Raw genomic sequence first — 16,618 nt, 5'->3', positions numbered from 1 at the left:
ATCCAAATTTATTTGGTAAAGCGCCCTTTCCAAGGTCTTTGCAGTGTGCCTCTGTGAAAATTACAAGACTATCGAAAGGTCGTGTTTGTGTGCTCGTTTTATTTTTCCTTTCTCTTTTCAAAAGCTACTTTTCTTGTGTTTGTGATAAAGGATTACGAGACTGCTCAGCCATACCTACTAGCTGGAAAACTCTCCTCCTCCTCCTCTCTGTCTAAAACTCCTGTGCACAGGGCCAACTCCTGCCCAGAGTCTATCACTGAGATTAATGGAGCCCCGTGGTGTTTTGCACAAAAAGCCAGTTGTCCGTTCACGCCTGACTGTGTCTGAGCTGAATAGTGTGTGAGCAGTGTGTGCTGGCTTACAACGCAGGGATAACGTTCCACTGGCATCTGCCCCGGGGGTCACCCCCCCGTCTAGCACCCAACCTACCAATATGCCCCCCCTCCCTTTTTTTCTGTCTGTCTTCCCTCTCTTTCTCTGTCCCATTCTTTCTCTGTATTATTCCATTTTAAATGTGAGACCAAATTATACAGCATTTGTCAAAATTATTTCGGGAATGCTGTCCAGTCCAGATGACGTGCCTCTTCTCTTGGCTTTGGTATGTGCATTGCTGCAAGACAAGCTCAGGTGAATCAGCGGCAGAATCTTGGCTGTTGATCAAACTAATATTTTCTTTAAATTGTTTATGGCTGTGCTGAATATTGATGGATTGTGTGTCCAGAACAAAGCTGACTGGTAAACTTGCATTAGGACTAATTAGCTTTTTGTCTTTGGCTTCACCACTAGAGGGTAGCCCAGTCCCACTGCTGCTTGTGGAAGCACATCGCAACAGACTCTATCCCTGAATGTCAGCCATGCCTCTTAATTGTCTCCTGCCTATTTGTTGCTTGCTTATGAATTAACTTGCATTTATGGAACTAAATTATCCCCCGTCATTTTAATTATACCTTAGAAGCTGAAGTTTAATTGGCGCTCCCTAACAAGGATCTGATATGGCTTGAGCTGTATTAAACGTCTGTTTACTTTCCAGATAGCTAAAAGCATTAAAACGATCGCATGACGGGATTACGATTTGTTAATTGCCCTCGTTCATTAGTCCTTCATAAACTGTTAGGTAGAGCTCCGGTACACAGTGGAGGGGATAAAGCAAAGTCTTGGAGCACAATTTTACTCTGCAAATTAAAGCTGCCTGTCTTGTTGTGCTGTCTATGCTCCAGGAGTTATTAAAGATCGCTTTTCCACCTAGCACCCCTGAGATCATATTGACAGGCTATAATTAATACTAACCTTTCTAAGTCTAGTCTAATGGAGTGAACCTGACTGAGTGCCTGTGATGAAAAGCATTTTTTTTTCTCCCTTCTCAGAAATTAATCATACCTTCTATATATTTCCAGCTAATCCCAAAGTCAATGAGGAACTGAAACAAAGGCTGCCGTCCCCTATAAAGCGCCATTGTTCAGAGACCACACCACAACCTGGGTAAAGATGCTTCTCTGCTCATTTTACACTGTTTGTCAATGGCTTTCTCCCACACGCGACAATTAAGGATGAGTTTTGTAATATGTGGGAATGTTTATCAGTGTACATTGCTGCAAGTGATCACCTGTCGTAATAACATCTTTGCAGAGATGTTTTCTAAATCCAAAATGATGTTACGTTGTTTAAGAAAAAACACAACTGCTTGGTTTGTTCATTTTGAAATTGCGTACAAATAATTTCTTTTGTGAGGATGTATGTGTGCACTTAGGGGAAAAATAACGGCACATCGTATAGTTTGATGTTGAGTTATTACAATTATTGTTCCGTGTGCATTTGCTTTTCTTCCATATTTAGTTATTCTTACATTTTGTTTTTATTTAGACAGTGTCTCTCATATTACGTATTTTGAATTGATTGTGCTTGTTATAAAATTATTTTCCAAACAGTACCTGTTGTCTGTGGCTAAATATAAATTTTATAGCAAGACAATAGTAAACAAATTACAAACAAAAGATGTTTTGATACTAAAACTATGTAGATAAATACAAAATCAATTGTGTGTACTTAATAAAAAGCATGCACTTTATATAGTTTCTAACTTGAGGATTTTTTTAATTTGCCTATTTTTGGGGAATAATGATGTATTCTGCTGGCTGAATGCCCCCTGGCCTTTTTGAGTCAGAATTATCTCTCTTGTTCACTCACTCCTTAGTGCTGATATTTACCTCATGTACTACCTGCGCTCGGGGCTTTGAAAAGCAAGGGCGAGTCCATCAAAGCATTTCATGACGATGTCCACTTCATCAATATCCTTCATCCTCTGCAAAACAAATGCTCTGTATTAGATTGCATGCTCTCGAAACTGGCTGATATTTTTGTTTTCAGGTTCTGTGGCCAGGGCTCCAGCCCAGATATCTCTCAAACCAGGTTGGAGACAGCGGCTCCGGAGAAAAAGCTTAAAGGTAATTTTGTGTTTAAAAAAATTGTGACTGTAATAAATGACTGTAATTGATTATTGTTTGTGGGTTTGTATTTTTCTGTTTTGTCAAATAAACAATACATAGTGATTCCTTGAATGCAATAGCTGAAAGTGAAATTTAGGAAAACTGTTCCATTTACATCTAATTGTCTATTTATCATGTGATTGTGCTATTGTGTGTTTGGATAAATGTGGTACTCCATAATTCTTTTGTTTCTTTTATTCTTTTCCACTAAAGCGTTTGTCTGTTTGGAACAAATGGCTCAAGATTTCAAAAAGAGCCTCCTTGTTTGCCCGCGTGCTGTTCCATGCAATACATAAACATTTAGTTACAAGTGTAAATCACCTTCAACCACTGTGTCAGGCTGTCGCCTAATAACTTTGCTTAGGCCATAATACTATGGCAGAGCCACTATTTAGATAAACTGGTTGGAATGACAACACGCGTATTTACCCACCCTTCACCAAACGCTCCCGAAGCGCAAATTTATTCTGACACTCTGCTCAAATATACATTTGGACTCTTGCTAAACCACTTCTAGCTCCTGCTCACCACACGGATTTTTAATAACTGCTAGGACAGAGACTGGAATAATAGTTGCCGTTTTATAATTATTATTTGTTTAATTATTATTTGTATTAATTTTTTTTTTATTATTATTTGTTTATATTGTTATTGTGATTTTTTTGTTTTGGTAAATTAATATGGAAGTGTGTGTGTGATTTACACTTGTAACTAAAGTGTATATATTTTATCAGATGCTGCTATGACACCAAATTGCGATAATTTTTCTACACTCAGGTTTATTTTTCATTTCCTTTTGGCAAGTTCCCATAGGAAATAACTTCGATCTTCTCCACCGTTTAGATTAAATGCCTGCTCTCCCATTTGTGAGGAAATGCTACTATAAACACACTCGTACTTGGTTGCAGCTCAGCTACGTTTTGAGAGAGGGGAAATAAAATTAAAGAAGTAACCCAGGTTAAGGAACAATGTATCGAGAAGTCGCGTATTTGCCATGTGACAAAAGGGCTTATATAAGTGTGTTTGGCATTATTATTCATGGTTGAATTTGGTGTTTGCACTGGTGAGTCTTACAGAGAATACTAATAACTGTCTCCAGCAATCCTGAGACCAGAGCCCTAGCAACAAAGCTATGAGGCAGACCTCCCTGATCTCAACTTCAAAACCTGACCTTTCGCTAAATAATTGTGGCTGCTAAGCTGGAGCTTTTTGGACATCGTGGTTGCAAGGCTGTGACTCCTGCATCACATTGCATTTATTAACTCCGATTAACACCCCCCCCCCCCCAATTATTATTATTATATTTATTTTTTTAACCCCTATTTCTTTTTCTACAGACTGTGCTTCTAAAGCATTAATGTAAGGTGTCAATGTTTGAGTATGATTCTATTTGAATTACATTGATGTTGAAATGATTTCTGTATATTTTATAATTGCAGGAGAGACATTTTTCCGAGTGTAGAACTTGACCCTGTGTATTCGCTTTTGAAATTGGCTGACAGAAAATAAATAAATAAAATTCGAACTTCTATGATTTTATGGTTGTAGGTAATGCTACACACGTTAGATTTATCAAATATAATCATATTTTCTCACAACTGGATAATTATACCGAGTGCAAATGATTTGCTGTGTTAATGGCTGCTCTATTGATTTTGATGGAGTGTGAATAGCCAGTAGGTTTTGGTGCAGAGGCGGTGAGAGAGTAAGCGAGAGGGCCAGCCCTCAGCAGGCGAACAAAGCGAATCCTCAGAAAGGCTGCCAGCGAGACAGGCCTCTGTGTTTGTCTCCTAGCCTGTGACTCTGGCCCCGAGCGCTACAGAAACATTGACAGAGGAGCATGCTTTCCCTTGCTGCCAGTCATTCATCCTGGCCCGCCACATTCCCTCGTGAAAGATGACCAGACCCAGTTTCCTTTTTGGAGAGCTGACGCAAAGCAGCCAAAAAACCAACAGAGCAGCTTTTCAGCTGTCAGACCTTCTTCTCAAACCAGGAGAATGAGAGTCTTGCGACGTTACATTGTGGCATGACGTTTTTCTCTCCGCATAGTTTTGCTATTTTATGGGTGACGCTTTTTACAAATCAGTGTGATCGATTCAATTGCTCCTTTACACAGAGAATAAGAGGAAATTAATAATTTTGTCGGAATAAAACTTTCAGTCTTAAAAAAAAAAAAAATAACTAATTTTCTTACCCAGGTTCTGACTCTCCCAGGGCTATAGACAAACCAGTGCATAGACCCTCTCCACCATTGCCACCTCCTCTGCCAAACCCAGTTAAAAATATAGATGACATGATGCTGTCCCCTCAAAGAGCCCCTACAAAGCAGAGCCTGGATGTGGATGAAGACGAGACGGACAACAGTGCTGTTAGCAAATCACACTGTATTACACCTGAGCCAACAGATCCCAGGTCAGCACACTTTGTAATACCAATGGCCAGATAAGTACGGCTAAACTATTGTGCTAAGAGAAATTTATAGAATTTATTAAGAACGTGGATGCTTTGTGGTCTTTTGTCTGAATACAGAAATGCATTCAAGCACTTCCATAATGGATGGTGAACATTTTTGTTTTAGAAATATTATTTTCTCATTCTCACGAATGTGCATTTTGTACCATTGTTTCCTTTTACCTGTCTGACCTTTCACAACAAATCAAGCATTTGAGTATATCCCTAAAATATGTTTTCTGTAGTCCGTGTCCATTGTAAGGTGGTTATAAATAGACCACAATGTGAACAGTCTTTGATCAATATATAAATCATTGCATTTTCATCTCTTTTTAATAAGAACTGAATCAAATTTGTGGCTTAAAAGTGGGAAGCAATTTACCTGCCAATACACCACAGTGATACTTTAATATTAGCTTAAAGGTCAACTGTATAATTTGCGTAATATCTCAAAAGTAAATAAAACAGTAATATTCTTGAAAGTTGGAAATTGCATCCCTTGTGTATTTGATAATTGCATGCCAAAATGTTACTGATTCGTTTGTGTGGCCCACATGGGAGGTTAATAAGACCATTTCTAATGAACTGTTGTCTTTTTTCAGAATAATCACAGAGGAGGGCAATAGAAATTCCAAATTTAGCAATGACACCAAAAGGCAAGTCCCATTCCTGGATAAAGAGAAGAACATTACATTCCTGTTGAAGGAGCTGGACTTGCTCCGAGACCTCAATAAGAAGGTCAATAAAAACTAAACTATTTTAAAGTACATTCACTGCTTGAGCTTAGATCATTTTCATAGGCATATACATTTTTGATTTCTAGCGGCATGTGTAGATACAGAAAAAAGCTAACAAAAATAAAGCATTTTTGTAAGGTTGTGAAAAGCTTCAGTATCATGTCCTGATAAAAAATTTTATAAGTCTCTGGAAGTATACTTAAGAGGCCAGCCTTCCAAAAGATGTTCTCGTAATTAGTATTTTGTTGATTATGCAGCACCACAGTTGGACATTGAGGTCCTCAGCTTAAATTTTTTTTAAATTGATCATATAAATAGCATACTGATTTTATTTAAAAAAAAAAGCCCTGAGTGTAGATCAGCATATAGACAGCTAGATAATGGATAGTATGAATTAAAATTAATCCATTTAACCATAAACGTAGTAACGCTTTTTTGGAATAAAAAGCGTTACTAAGTTTATGGTTACATGGATTTATTTTAAATGGATTAAATTCATTATTTGCCTCAAAATTCTACAAACAATACCCCATAATGACAACCTGAAAGAAGTTTGTTTTGAAATCTTTGCAAATTTAATACAATTAAAAAATGAAAAAAAAGGACATGTATATAACTATTTACACTATTTTCTCAGTACTTTGTTGAAGCACCTTTTGCACCAATTACAGTCTCAAGTCTTTTGGAGTTTGATGCTACAAGCTTGACACAGCTATTTTTGGGCAGTTACTTCCATTGTTCTTTGCAGAACCTCACAAGCTTCAAAGGGTTGGAGGGGCATGTCAGCGCACAGCCATTTTCAGATCACGTTTTCTTCAGAGATGTTCAATCAGTTTCAAGTCTGGGCCACTCAAGGGCATTCACAGAATCGTCCTGTAGCCACTCCTTATCTTGGATGTGGACTTACGGTCATTGTCCTGTTTGAAGATGAACCTTTACTCCAGACTGAGGTCCAGAGCACTCTGGAGCAGATTTTGATCAAGAATGTCTCTGTACATTGCTGCATTCATGTACATGATCTTTTCATCAATCTTGACCAGTCTCTCAGTTCCTGCTGCTGAAAAACATCTCTATAGCATGATGCTGTTACCACCATGCTTCACTGTAGGGATGGTATTGGCCGGGTGATGAGCTGTGCCTGGTTTCCTCTAGAAATGATGCTTGGCATTCAGGCCAAAGAGTTAAAGAATTTTGTTTTTCATGGTCAGAGTACCTTTTGGCAAATTTCAGGTGGGCTGTCATGTGCCTTTTACTGAAGAGTGGCCACTCTACCATACAGGCCTGATAGGTAGAGTGCTGCAGAGATAGTTGTTCTTCTGGAAGGTCTTCTCTCTACACAGAGAAATGCTGGAGCTCTTTAAGAGTGACAATCAGTTTCTTGGTCACCTCCCTGACTGAGGCCCTTCTGCCCCGACCGCTCAGTTTGGCCAGGCGGCTCCGCTCTAGAAAGAGTCCTAGTTTTTCCAAACTTCTTCTATTTATGGATGACTGAGGCCACTGTGCTCATTGGAACCTTCAATTCTGCAGAAATTTTTTTGTACCCTTCCCCAGATCTGTGCCTTAAAACAATTCTGTCTTGGAGGTCTACAGACAATTCCTTGGACTTCATGGCTTGGTTTCTGCTCTGACATGCAATGTTAACTGTGGGACCTTATATGGACATGTGTGCACCTTTACATCAACTGAATTTACCACAGGTGGATTCCAATCAAGTTGTAGACACATCTCAACAATTGTCAGTGGAAACAGGATGCACCTGAGCTCAATTTTGAGTGTCATGGCAATGTCTTTTTTTCTTGTTTTTTTTTTTTTTTTTATCAATTTGCAAAGATTTTAAACAAACTTCTCTTATGCAGTCATTATGGAGTATTGTTTGTGGAATTTTGAAGAAAATAAGATAGGATATACCTTTATTTGTCCCACAATGGGGAGATTTCTATGTTACAGCAGCAAGTAAAAAGAAAAAAAAAAGAAATAAAGAATGTAATCCATTTTGTTGTGAATACTGTCCGGATGCACTGTATTTTGCTATTTCAAAGTACACTGCTTATTGACCCTACTATTGTTATTGCTAATTTAAAGTCACTGCTTATTGACAGTACCAGAAAACGTTATTGACCAAGTGAGTGGGAGTTTTCCAGCTTTCATGTTACTTAAGTACACATAAACACATTGTCAGAATTGCCAGGTGCTGTGCAGGTCTTTGTTGGGCCCTGCAGCTGTCACTGTGTCGATCTTTGCTCATCTGGAAACTTTCCCATAATGGGCTGAATTGGAGAGCCACACTGACACAACTGTAATTGATGTCCTGCGTTTGCAAGTAGCTGTGACTCCTGACAGAGAGGCAGGAACATGTCCTGTGAGTGTTTTCGCTGGCAGAGATGTGAGAGAGCTTTTTGAGGGTTCCAGCTCTGTCCACCCGTCTTTAAAAAGTTGAGCTGGGACAAAAACAAACTGAGAGGAAAAATATTTAAGACAGGAGGTTACATTTATCATTTAGAAACCTGTAAAGAATCACTCTTCGATTTGGATTTATTGTCACGACAAAGCAGTTCCTCTTTTTTATTAGTAGCCGAAAAAATGTGCCAAAGAGGCTAGTGGTGCAATTACCACAGAACAAACAGGAACAGTCTGAATTTGGTGTATGGGATTCACTTTGTCAGAAAGTAATGATGCCAAGACAGAAATGCTGGTGTTTGCCAGAACATTATTTCATGCATATCCGTTTCTGATGGGAGGTGTGTGTGTGTGTGTGTGTGTGTGTGTGTGTGTGTGTGTGTGTGTGTGTGTGTGTGTGTGTGTGTGTGTGTGTGTGTGTAGCTCCAGGAAAAGCTGGCCTTGAAGGAAAAAGAGCTTGAGACAATTCAATTGGATAGCCAGCTTCAGGAAGAGAAACTTGGGGCCCATGCATACGAGAGAGCTGCAGGTATGAAAGAAGACGATTATAAGTATTTGTCCGCACAAATAAGCAACTGCGTTATGTTCCAACAGACCTCTCAATATACACCACTGATTTAAAACTAATTTTGTTTGACATTTATAAATTAATATAATCTGTGACAAATGAGGCTTTCTTTCTGTGTTTTGTATTGTGTTTCCAATTCTGTTAGTATTTCAATGAGACTCGAAGACATTCAGTGTAATAATGGGTATCCGTTTGATATGCATAAACGCAACTTTTAAAACAAGTCAGGCTACACTGATGCAAATTATCTGGAAGATTTCTATCATGCATAAATAAATAAATAATACAAGACATATGGTGTACAATTAGGCTACCAAATGTTCATTTAATAATCAAAGAAACATGAATGTCCTTGCCATTTTGATTTTATCATTCGCATACTTCAGGATAAGTGTTCAGGCAGTGTTTAAATGACAACTTCTACCAAAATGTAATATTGATTTTTTTTTTTTCTACTGAACTTTGACATGATTTAGATGGAGGCTGCCTGTTTATTATTAAGCCAGTGCAAAGAGAGGAAATAGATGTTAATGGTTGTCAGTGCTACTTTCTGCAGGCTTCAAAAAATAATTATCGATTGCTTTTAGTATGTGATTATATTAGGAACAGGATGGATTTGGGCAGTGTATATATAACATTAGAAATGTAAGCAAGTCATAAAAGTACAATTTACTCATTGTCTCTGTAGACCTCAAATTCTATAAAAGATAATTATTAGAAAAAATATATATTGTGTCCGTTCCATATAAGCTTAGAACGGACACAATATATATTTTTTCTAATAATTATATTTTTTTATTTTATTTTATTTTATTTTATTTTATTTTATTATTTTATTTTTTTTTTTTTCTCTTTCTTAATTTCCAGGACGTATATTGCTTTCCATCTGTTTCTTAGTGTACCAGCCTGGTATTGAGGCCTCCTGGTCATGAGTAATTTGCCTCTCCTGTGTCTGAGTAGTATGAGATGGTTCCTGACATGAGCCATATGTAATTGCTTGCTCTTTCTTTAAAGTAGTGGTAAACCAGGCTGTTTTGATGCTGAAATTTTCCTTATCAAATGCCTCTCCTGGACATGACACTGACTGCAAGGTACATCACAGCTGCTGTTTTTTATTACTCTGGGCACACGCGTGTCAAACCTGAGCAGAGGCAGCCATCTCAAAATGAGGTGCACTTATAGTTATTAATACCTTTGTCACAGTGTTTCAGTAGCAATAACCCTTTTCCCGGGGAGCTTAGGCTTGTTATTGTGCAGCTGAAACTCTGGTTTTGGCAATACAAGTGTAATAACCACCCATCTCTCTTATACTTTCTCACACTGTGTGTCTGTCTTTCTTTTTGTCTCTATCTCTCTTAGCATTAGTGGAGGAGATTTATAAAGCTCAGAGGGAGAGGGACCAGGCTGTCATGGCCAGACTGCGGCTAGCTAATGAGGAGCGGGATGAGGCTCTTCTCCGAGCCAAGAAGCTTCAAGAGGCAGCACTTGAGTATGTTCTTATGTTATGTTGATTCATGCAACCAATTTATATACTTTGCAGAGTCTTCCTTTAAGATGGAGTCTCGATGTGTATCTGTTCACATTCAAGTATTCTCATTTGTCCAAGATTATCCCACATATTCAAAAAGGATTCACTCATTCACTGTTCTAGGAATTTTGAATTTCAGAATTGTGCAGTGTGTTCAAAAAAGTGAATTATTGCTATGAAATGTTTTATTTTATTTTTTGCACTGCCCTACTAAAACACTGACTGACTTATTTAGACATCTATTGAAGTGAATGAGATAATAAAAAAGACCCAGAGGCAGCTGTAAAATGTTCAAGCGGTTTTCCGTTATGCCTTTTACTTCAACCCTGTGTTGCAAACCAATCTAAAAATTTTCAGACCTTTTGTACTGGTGCTTTAGGGCTTTGTGAACTGCACCCAGGGTGTGGGTTTACTTGTCAGCCCTATGGGAGGCTGCTTTGTTCCTGCTGTTGCAGGACAAGCTGGATGAATGGACTCAGGGGTGAGAAGGGTGAAGAGAGAAAAATCCAATATCGACTGGTTTGGAAATATATCAGACGGGTGTGACATTTCATAAGAGTCTCTTCACCCTAGTGCTGGCTTGTCAGTCAAAAGTTGCACTGCATTGGAAATCAATCAAGTCCTTCAGCTCAGCAGATATTTACCGTTAACACCCTGCCTCAACTGCCCTAATTAATGTGATGATCTTTTTCTGTTTGTCTAGTTTGCAGGTGCAGAGAGTTTTAGGGTGAGAATGCAGTTCCTGAATAGTGAGGCCAATTAGAGAGTAAAGCTGATTTGTGCACCTGTAAAAGATAGCGATAAATATAATAATATGGAGGTTTTTATAATTATTGTTCAGGGACAAAATTAATGCATTGAATTTCATGATTAGTCAGCTCATTCCACCCCATTCCTTACCATACCAGAGTCAATTTTTTAAAACCTGTTCTTACATATTTTAATTGTATTGCATGCTACTGATGGCATCACCCGCACTCATGATTTATTGATAGTTCCCCAAGTCGTTCAGACATACTGCAGTAATTGAGTGGAATAAAATAAAAACATTTTCTTTCTTCATTCCTTTGAACCACAAAATCACGCTTTAAAATCTAATTATGCAAACATCTTTCTAAACGCAGAATTGCAGCGCCTGTATCAGCCTCCCTCTAAAAATGGTAATTGGTAGCCAAGTATGCAGAATCCCATTATCACTGGGAATCTTCAGGAATGGGAAGGCACGTTTTTAAAATCGTATTTTCACAGGTCACTGCTGGGTCTGTGTGTGAATGAGTATGTACCTTTATAATGGGAGGTGATCCATGTAATGCCTTTGTAAATTAAATGAGAGGTTGTTGTTTTTCTGCCAGAGACGGTCCGGAATAATCCGATTTACTCTTAAAGGAGAGAGCTGACTAACCAGGAGGATTACTGCAGTTTCTCAAGAAATTTGATCAGGTTTTGAAAGCTGATATATAGCCATGATGCTTACTTTGTATAAGTAACAAGTGTCTAACAACAAATAATACTAATACATGGAGAAATGTTCACATTGAAATAAATGCAATAGATGTCTGGGGCTTATATTTGTGTGGGGCTGTACTGTAAGTTGCACACCAGGCTTCTTATTCACATGAGAGTTAAAACACACAGTAAAATATTTTGAAGTTGAATGTATCTGTGATTCAGTGGGTACTGGGCTCTGTAATTAAAGTTCCCTTTACCTTATAAAATGCTTTGTACCAGAAGGGTCTAAACAGTTCAGTCCAAATACGTTTCTCTTCTTTTCCACACATATGAACATTTGATCCCTGTGGTCATATAGTGTAGTAAACATTAATATCTTAACAGTTCACTGTCACTGCTGAGCAGAATGGGCATTATTGTGGAATAATCGCAGGGGCTGGTGGCACTTTTAATATGCTGGAGTGTCTTCTGCACCACACAGAAAAAAATCCCAACAGAATGCAATTACTGGCTTTAGGAAGTGATCTCATTTTGCCAAGTGCAGGAAAGGAAACTGATTGAAGCTCACTACCTTTCATTTCTGTCTTTTCTCACACTCTGTCTCCCCCTCCCTGCCTTGCACCCTTCTTCTCTAGGCTGGAGAATATTAACCCAGAGGAAACTGACATGGTAAGCCCTTTGGTGAATTTCATGTGGTCTTACATTTTGTCTCCATACCATTACAGTGAAATTGTGTTTATATGAGGAAGAACGACCTTAAGAAACAGAAGGATTTGGAATGTTACTACGAAAGCTGATGTCAAATTTAAGCCCAATTCTTTGTTTAAAGTTAGATATGAGAAATATTTTAATGACAAACAATGAATGTTGACATAAAATAAACATGTACATGATCTCTGCCTTTCTTTTAGTTTTATTTTTAAAGTAAAAAAAATTATATCCCGAAATTAGTTTATTTTTTGTTATTTAGTAAAGTGTGTGTGTGTGTGTGTGTGTGTGTGTGTGTGTGTGTGTGTGTGTGTGTGTGTGTGTGTGTGTGTGTGTGTGTGTGTGTGTGTGTGAGTGACCACGTGGTGACTGCAGCTTTTATTTAAAAATCTACAACCGAATGTTTTCTGACTAAAGTTAATGTTAGAATCAAATGGCGCATTGAATAATTATTAATTATAATTATATTATTGAAAGATCCTCACAAGGATGATAAGGCAAGTGTGTGTCTGAATCTGTGTCTCTCAGGACTTGGAGGAGTTGCTCAACAGGGTGAGCAGTGCGGATTCTGCCTTGAGTATTGAGCAGAGTGGTATGGCCATCATGGAGCGCATTCAGAGGGCTAGGGAGCGCCGTTCTAAGATCACCTCAGAGGAGATGAAAGCTGTCATAGAGGAGCGAGACAATGCCTTAACCAGGGTAGGAATTAGTATCACAGTCAACACACACATCACGCTCCAGTCAGGGTCAGCTTTAACACACTTCGATTCTTGAGACTTCACACACACTTGTTGTGTACCAAGCCTGAACCCTTTACACCACAGAAGAAGATCAAACACCTTTATTTAAATATTGACTGTTCACAATTCATACCACATCTTAACACCTCTATAAAATGCCTTTAATAACCAGACTATTATAGTGCATATTATAGTGCATACGGTGTTTATTCACTGATCGGGCCCTGATTTAAGAATCAACACAGTAACTATCTAATTCCCATGTAGTGACAAATATTGCTGCATAACCTCAAATATTTGATATACCATTCCTACACACATATTTCAATCAAATGAAAACAAACAAGCAGGTCACCAAATATTGACATCCAGATATTTTACTTCATTGCAAAGTTCAAGCGTGGGCCAATGTATTTTTCGCAGTTCTTGGTTGATGGTTACTGGCCATATTACGTGATGTCATATAAATATCTGTTTTATTTGGATAGTCAGGGTAGTTTTTACAGATGCTTAAGTTTTGGATTTGTACATTTAATTATTTTAAAGTAGCTAAGGAAAAAGTACTAAACTATACCTTATCGTGTTGGTGGGAATGAAAGGAAAGGTACATCACAGATTACTCACATAATCTAAAAAAAAAATAATGGAGACTGGAGAAAGGTTTATTATTCTGAGTTGGGAAGTAATTAAGTACAAATACTTCATCACTGTACTTACGTAGATTTTTCGGGTATCAGTACTTTACTTCACTATGAATTTTTTGGACAACTTTTTACTTTCTCATTTCATTTTTACACAAATATCTGTACTTTCTACTTCATACATTTTCAAAACAGGCTTGTTAATTTAGTTTTTAATCTATTTGGTAAAATGTAAATGTTTTTTTCCTTCTCATTGCGTGCTTTTTTTTTTTTTTTAGACAATCAGCCTAATTTCTGTCTTTGCATGGATTTTTCAATCTACCACTGGTGTATAATTTTCATGGCTCTCACACACCACAGATGTAGACTAGTTTATGAAGCTAACAATGAGCAGTCAGAAGGCAACAAGAAGTCTGGGGTTAACGTGGATGAGACAGAGGGAGTCAGTGATGTAAACATGACTGAGAACAGACACATTCCTGATCATCATCTTTTCTCTGCTTGTGTTCTATATGGTGGTTGTTCAGCCTGGATACATTTATTAGGTAACAACATTTTTTATTTGTTTTATATTAATATATTTGTATACATATATATTTTAGATTTCTGTTAAGCAGCTTAAATATCCATTTTTAGTTCAAAATATTTAGTTTAGAAAAGAATATACTTGAATGAATTTATCAGTATGATGGTTGCACAGGAAAAATGGTTAGATATTCATCCATGTAGGTTTTCATGAGGACTATCAAGGACTAAACCATTTTCTTCTGCTTACATAACTGTGGCTAGAAATTTTGAGGAATATTTAAACATCATTCCCATTCATTGAGAAACATGCCTGGATACAAGACAGAAAAACAAGCGTTAGACATGTGAAGAAGAAAAGCAACACAGCAGATTGAGTCTATGTTGTGCTTCTTCCACTGAAGGAAAGCTCTCTCTTTCCCCACGCTTCCTGTTGCTGTTTATAGAAACTCACATATGGATGATTACGGAGCCTGGCACATGAGAAACTGAGTAATTCAATTACTATTTTTTTTTTTTTTTTCTATTTCCATGCTTAGAACATACTCTTGGAAACACTGTTATTCCTGCATATTCAGTCTGTCAGTATAATGTCACTACATTCTACAGACACTGTGGATTTATTCATTAAAAATCCCATCACAATTTCATGCATAGACACAAGTTTATATTTTTTTTATATTATATATTTTACATTTTATTGTACTTGTGTCTAGACTCTGCTTTTTGTATTTTTATATAATTAGACCTGGTATATCCAATGATATTTAAAAATGGTCAACTAAGTAAGCAGAGGTAACCACTCTAATGCTAATGCAAGACCAGGTGTAACTCTACCCAAACCCTACCACTCTATTACTGCATTGCCCTGATTTTTCAGCAAGGCCAAAACCCATCTACAGGGCAATTTCAGAAGTATGTTGCAAACGCTGGCCTAATCCCTCTGAGGCAGAGATGGGTCCCCTCTCTATCCTTAAGGATTTCTCTCTCCCCTGCCGCTTCTCCCATCCCTCTCTTCATCTCGTAAGGATTAGCAGCCGGCAGCAGGCACAGGGCCGTCACATCCCTCCGGCCTGGTGGAATATGAAAAGCTGGATAAGTGTTAGGAGAAATAAATCTTATTCTCACTTCCGTCCTATCCTTGAAGTGAATGCTCAGAATAAGATGTGCTTCGTTATATCTCCACGCCTGATACGCTTATTGAATCTTTCCTGATATTGATAGAGTGCTGATGTTAAAGTAAGAGAGGAAATGAAATCGCCTCTCTAGACGATTTAGGCCACCCCGAATGTTCTTGAAATCATATTTCTTTGGATTTGCCCTTTCACACATAATGATGTGTGTATAATTTGGCTTTAATGCCCCTATACTGACTGTAATCTACCGAAATTCAGTGATTCTGAATCGACTAACTTGGTTAATGTGTCTGCTGCTATGCCTCATTTCTCTCAGACTGTGGCTATTTTTGGGGGGCAAGCAGCAGGATAGGCCTTTGCGTCAGAACAGAGGTGCATTCTGATTTAAATACGTTTCCCCCAAAAAACATCTGTTGCCTGAGAGCCATAACTCAAGCTGACACTAAAGAGGAGCTGTGTGTTTTGTCTGGACGGCAGCGCTATTATTTTAGTCTGCAGAGGAAAGGGCCGGGAGTGGGCTCGGTGGCTGAAAGGCTTGTTTGCGTGGACACTGGGCTTTGTGGCAGCTGGATGTCGAAACACTGGGACTTGTCAGGCAGCAAGGATGGTTTACATTCCTAGTAAGTGTCCTTCAGTCTTGGTATGTGCACATGGAGAAGAGCACATATGGACCGGTCTGAAACAACCCGACTTACAATAATACTCAGCAAGTAGCTGTCGCATCACTGTTTATACTGTCTGTTGCTCAGTCTGTCTGTCTGTCAGTGCTGCCTTCACGTCTTCTCCTGTGAAAGAGTGGATGGTACAGAATGTTTGAGGGTTAGAATGTCACACATGTTATATATTGGTGATCGTTCTGTAGCTTCATTATATAGTTTTTCCCTCATGCATGGCTGGTGTGTACTAAGTATTTTAGCACACACATCCATGTGTGGGTATTTTCTCATAAAGTTTTTTTAATATTATTTTTAACTTTAAAATGCACCTCAAATGAACGTGTTTCCCTAAGGATTACATACAGAGAGAGTAATATCAGTGGTGTGTACTTTACAGTAAATGTAATAACAACTAAGTCAGAAGGCTAGTATCCTGCTGAGATTTCACCTCTCATTGAACAGCTTTAGTTACACACTGTTTCACTGCAACATGCGCTTACCGAGTCTGCGAGGCACACTGTAAATATTAGTACAGCTCTGTATGTTAAATAATAATAGCGTATAAATTGTGTACAGGGTGCGAAGTTGTTTGTATTTTG

General features: G+C 38.1%; 1 protein-coding gene and 1 long non-coding RNA gene across 6 annotated transcripts in view; one reads left to right on the top strand and one right to left on the bottom strand.

The window, feature by feature from the left end:
- mipol1 (mirror-image polydactyly 1) overlaps positions 1 to 16,618 on the top strand; it is a 45,341-nt gene that overhangs the window by 14,298 nt on the left and 14,425 nt on the right. For all 5 annotated transcript variants that reach the window (XM_083545374.1, XM_083545373.1, XM_083545371.1 and 2 more), the window contains exons 3-10: positions 1,395 to 1,479; positions 2,365 to 2,441; positions 4,682 to 4,895; positions 5,537 to 5,672; positions 8,492 to 8,597; positions 9,996 to 10,125; positions 12,249 to 12,282; positions 12,850 to 13,020. In XM_083545374.1, coding sequence (XP_083401500.1) covers positions 1,395 to 1,479; positions 2,365 to 2,441; positions 4,682 to 4,895; positions 5,537 to 5,672; positions 8,492 to 8,597; positions 9,996 to 10,125; positions 12,249 to 12,282; positions 12,850 to 13,020 — 953 coding nt within the window. The remainder of the gene's footprint in view (positions 1 to 1,394; positions 1,480 to 2,364; positions 2,442 to 4,681; positions 4,896 to 5,536; positions 5,673 to 8,491; positions 8,598 to 9,995; positions 10,126 to 12,248; positions 12,283 to 12,849; positions 13,021 to 16,618) is intronic.
- Positions 6,012 to 8,406, bottom strand: LOC310728182. The gene is made up of 2 exons (XR_014534205.1): positions 7,595 to 8,406; positions 6,012 to 6,923 (listed from the first exon to the last, which is right to left on the bottom strand). It is a non-coding gene; the product is annotated as an uncharacterized lncRNA (long non-coding RNA).

This window comes from Silurus aristotelis (assembly GCF_946808225.1).
Source record: "Silurus aristotelis genome assembly, chromosome: 6".
In the NCBI taxonomy this organism is placed as follows: Eukaryota; Metazoa; Chordata; class Actinopteri; order Siluriformes; family Siluridae; genus Silurus; species Silurus aristotelis.
This window is presented reverse-complemented; position numbering and strand designations above follow the sequence as displayed.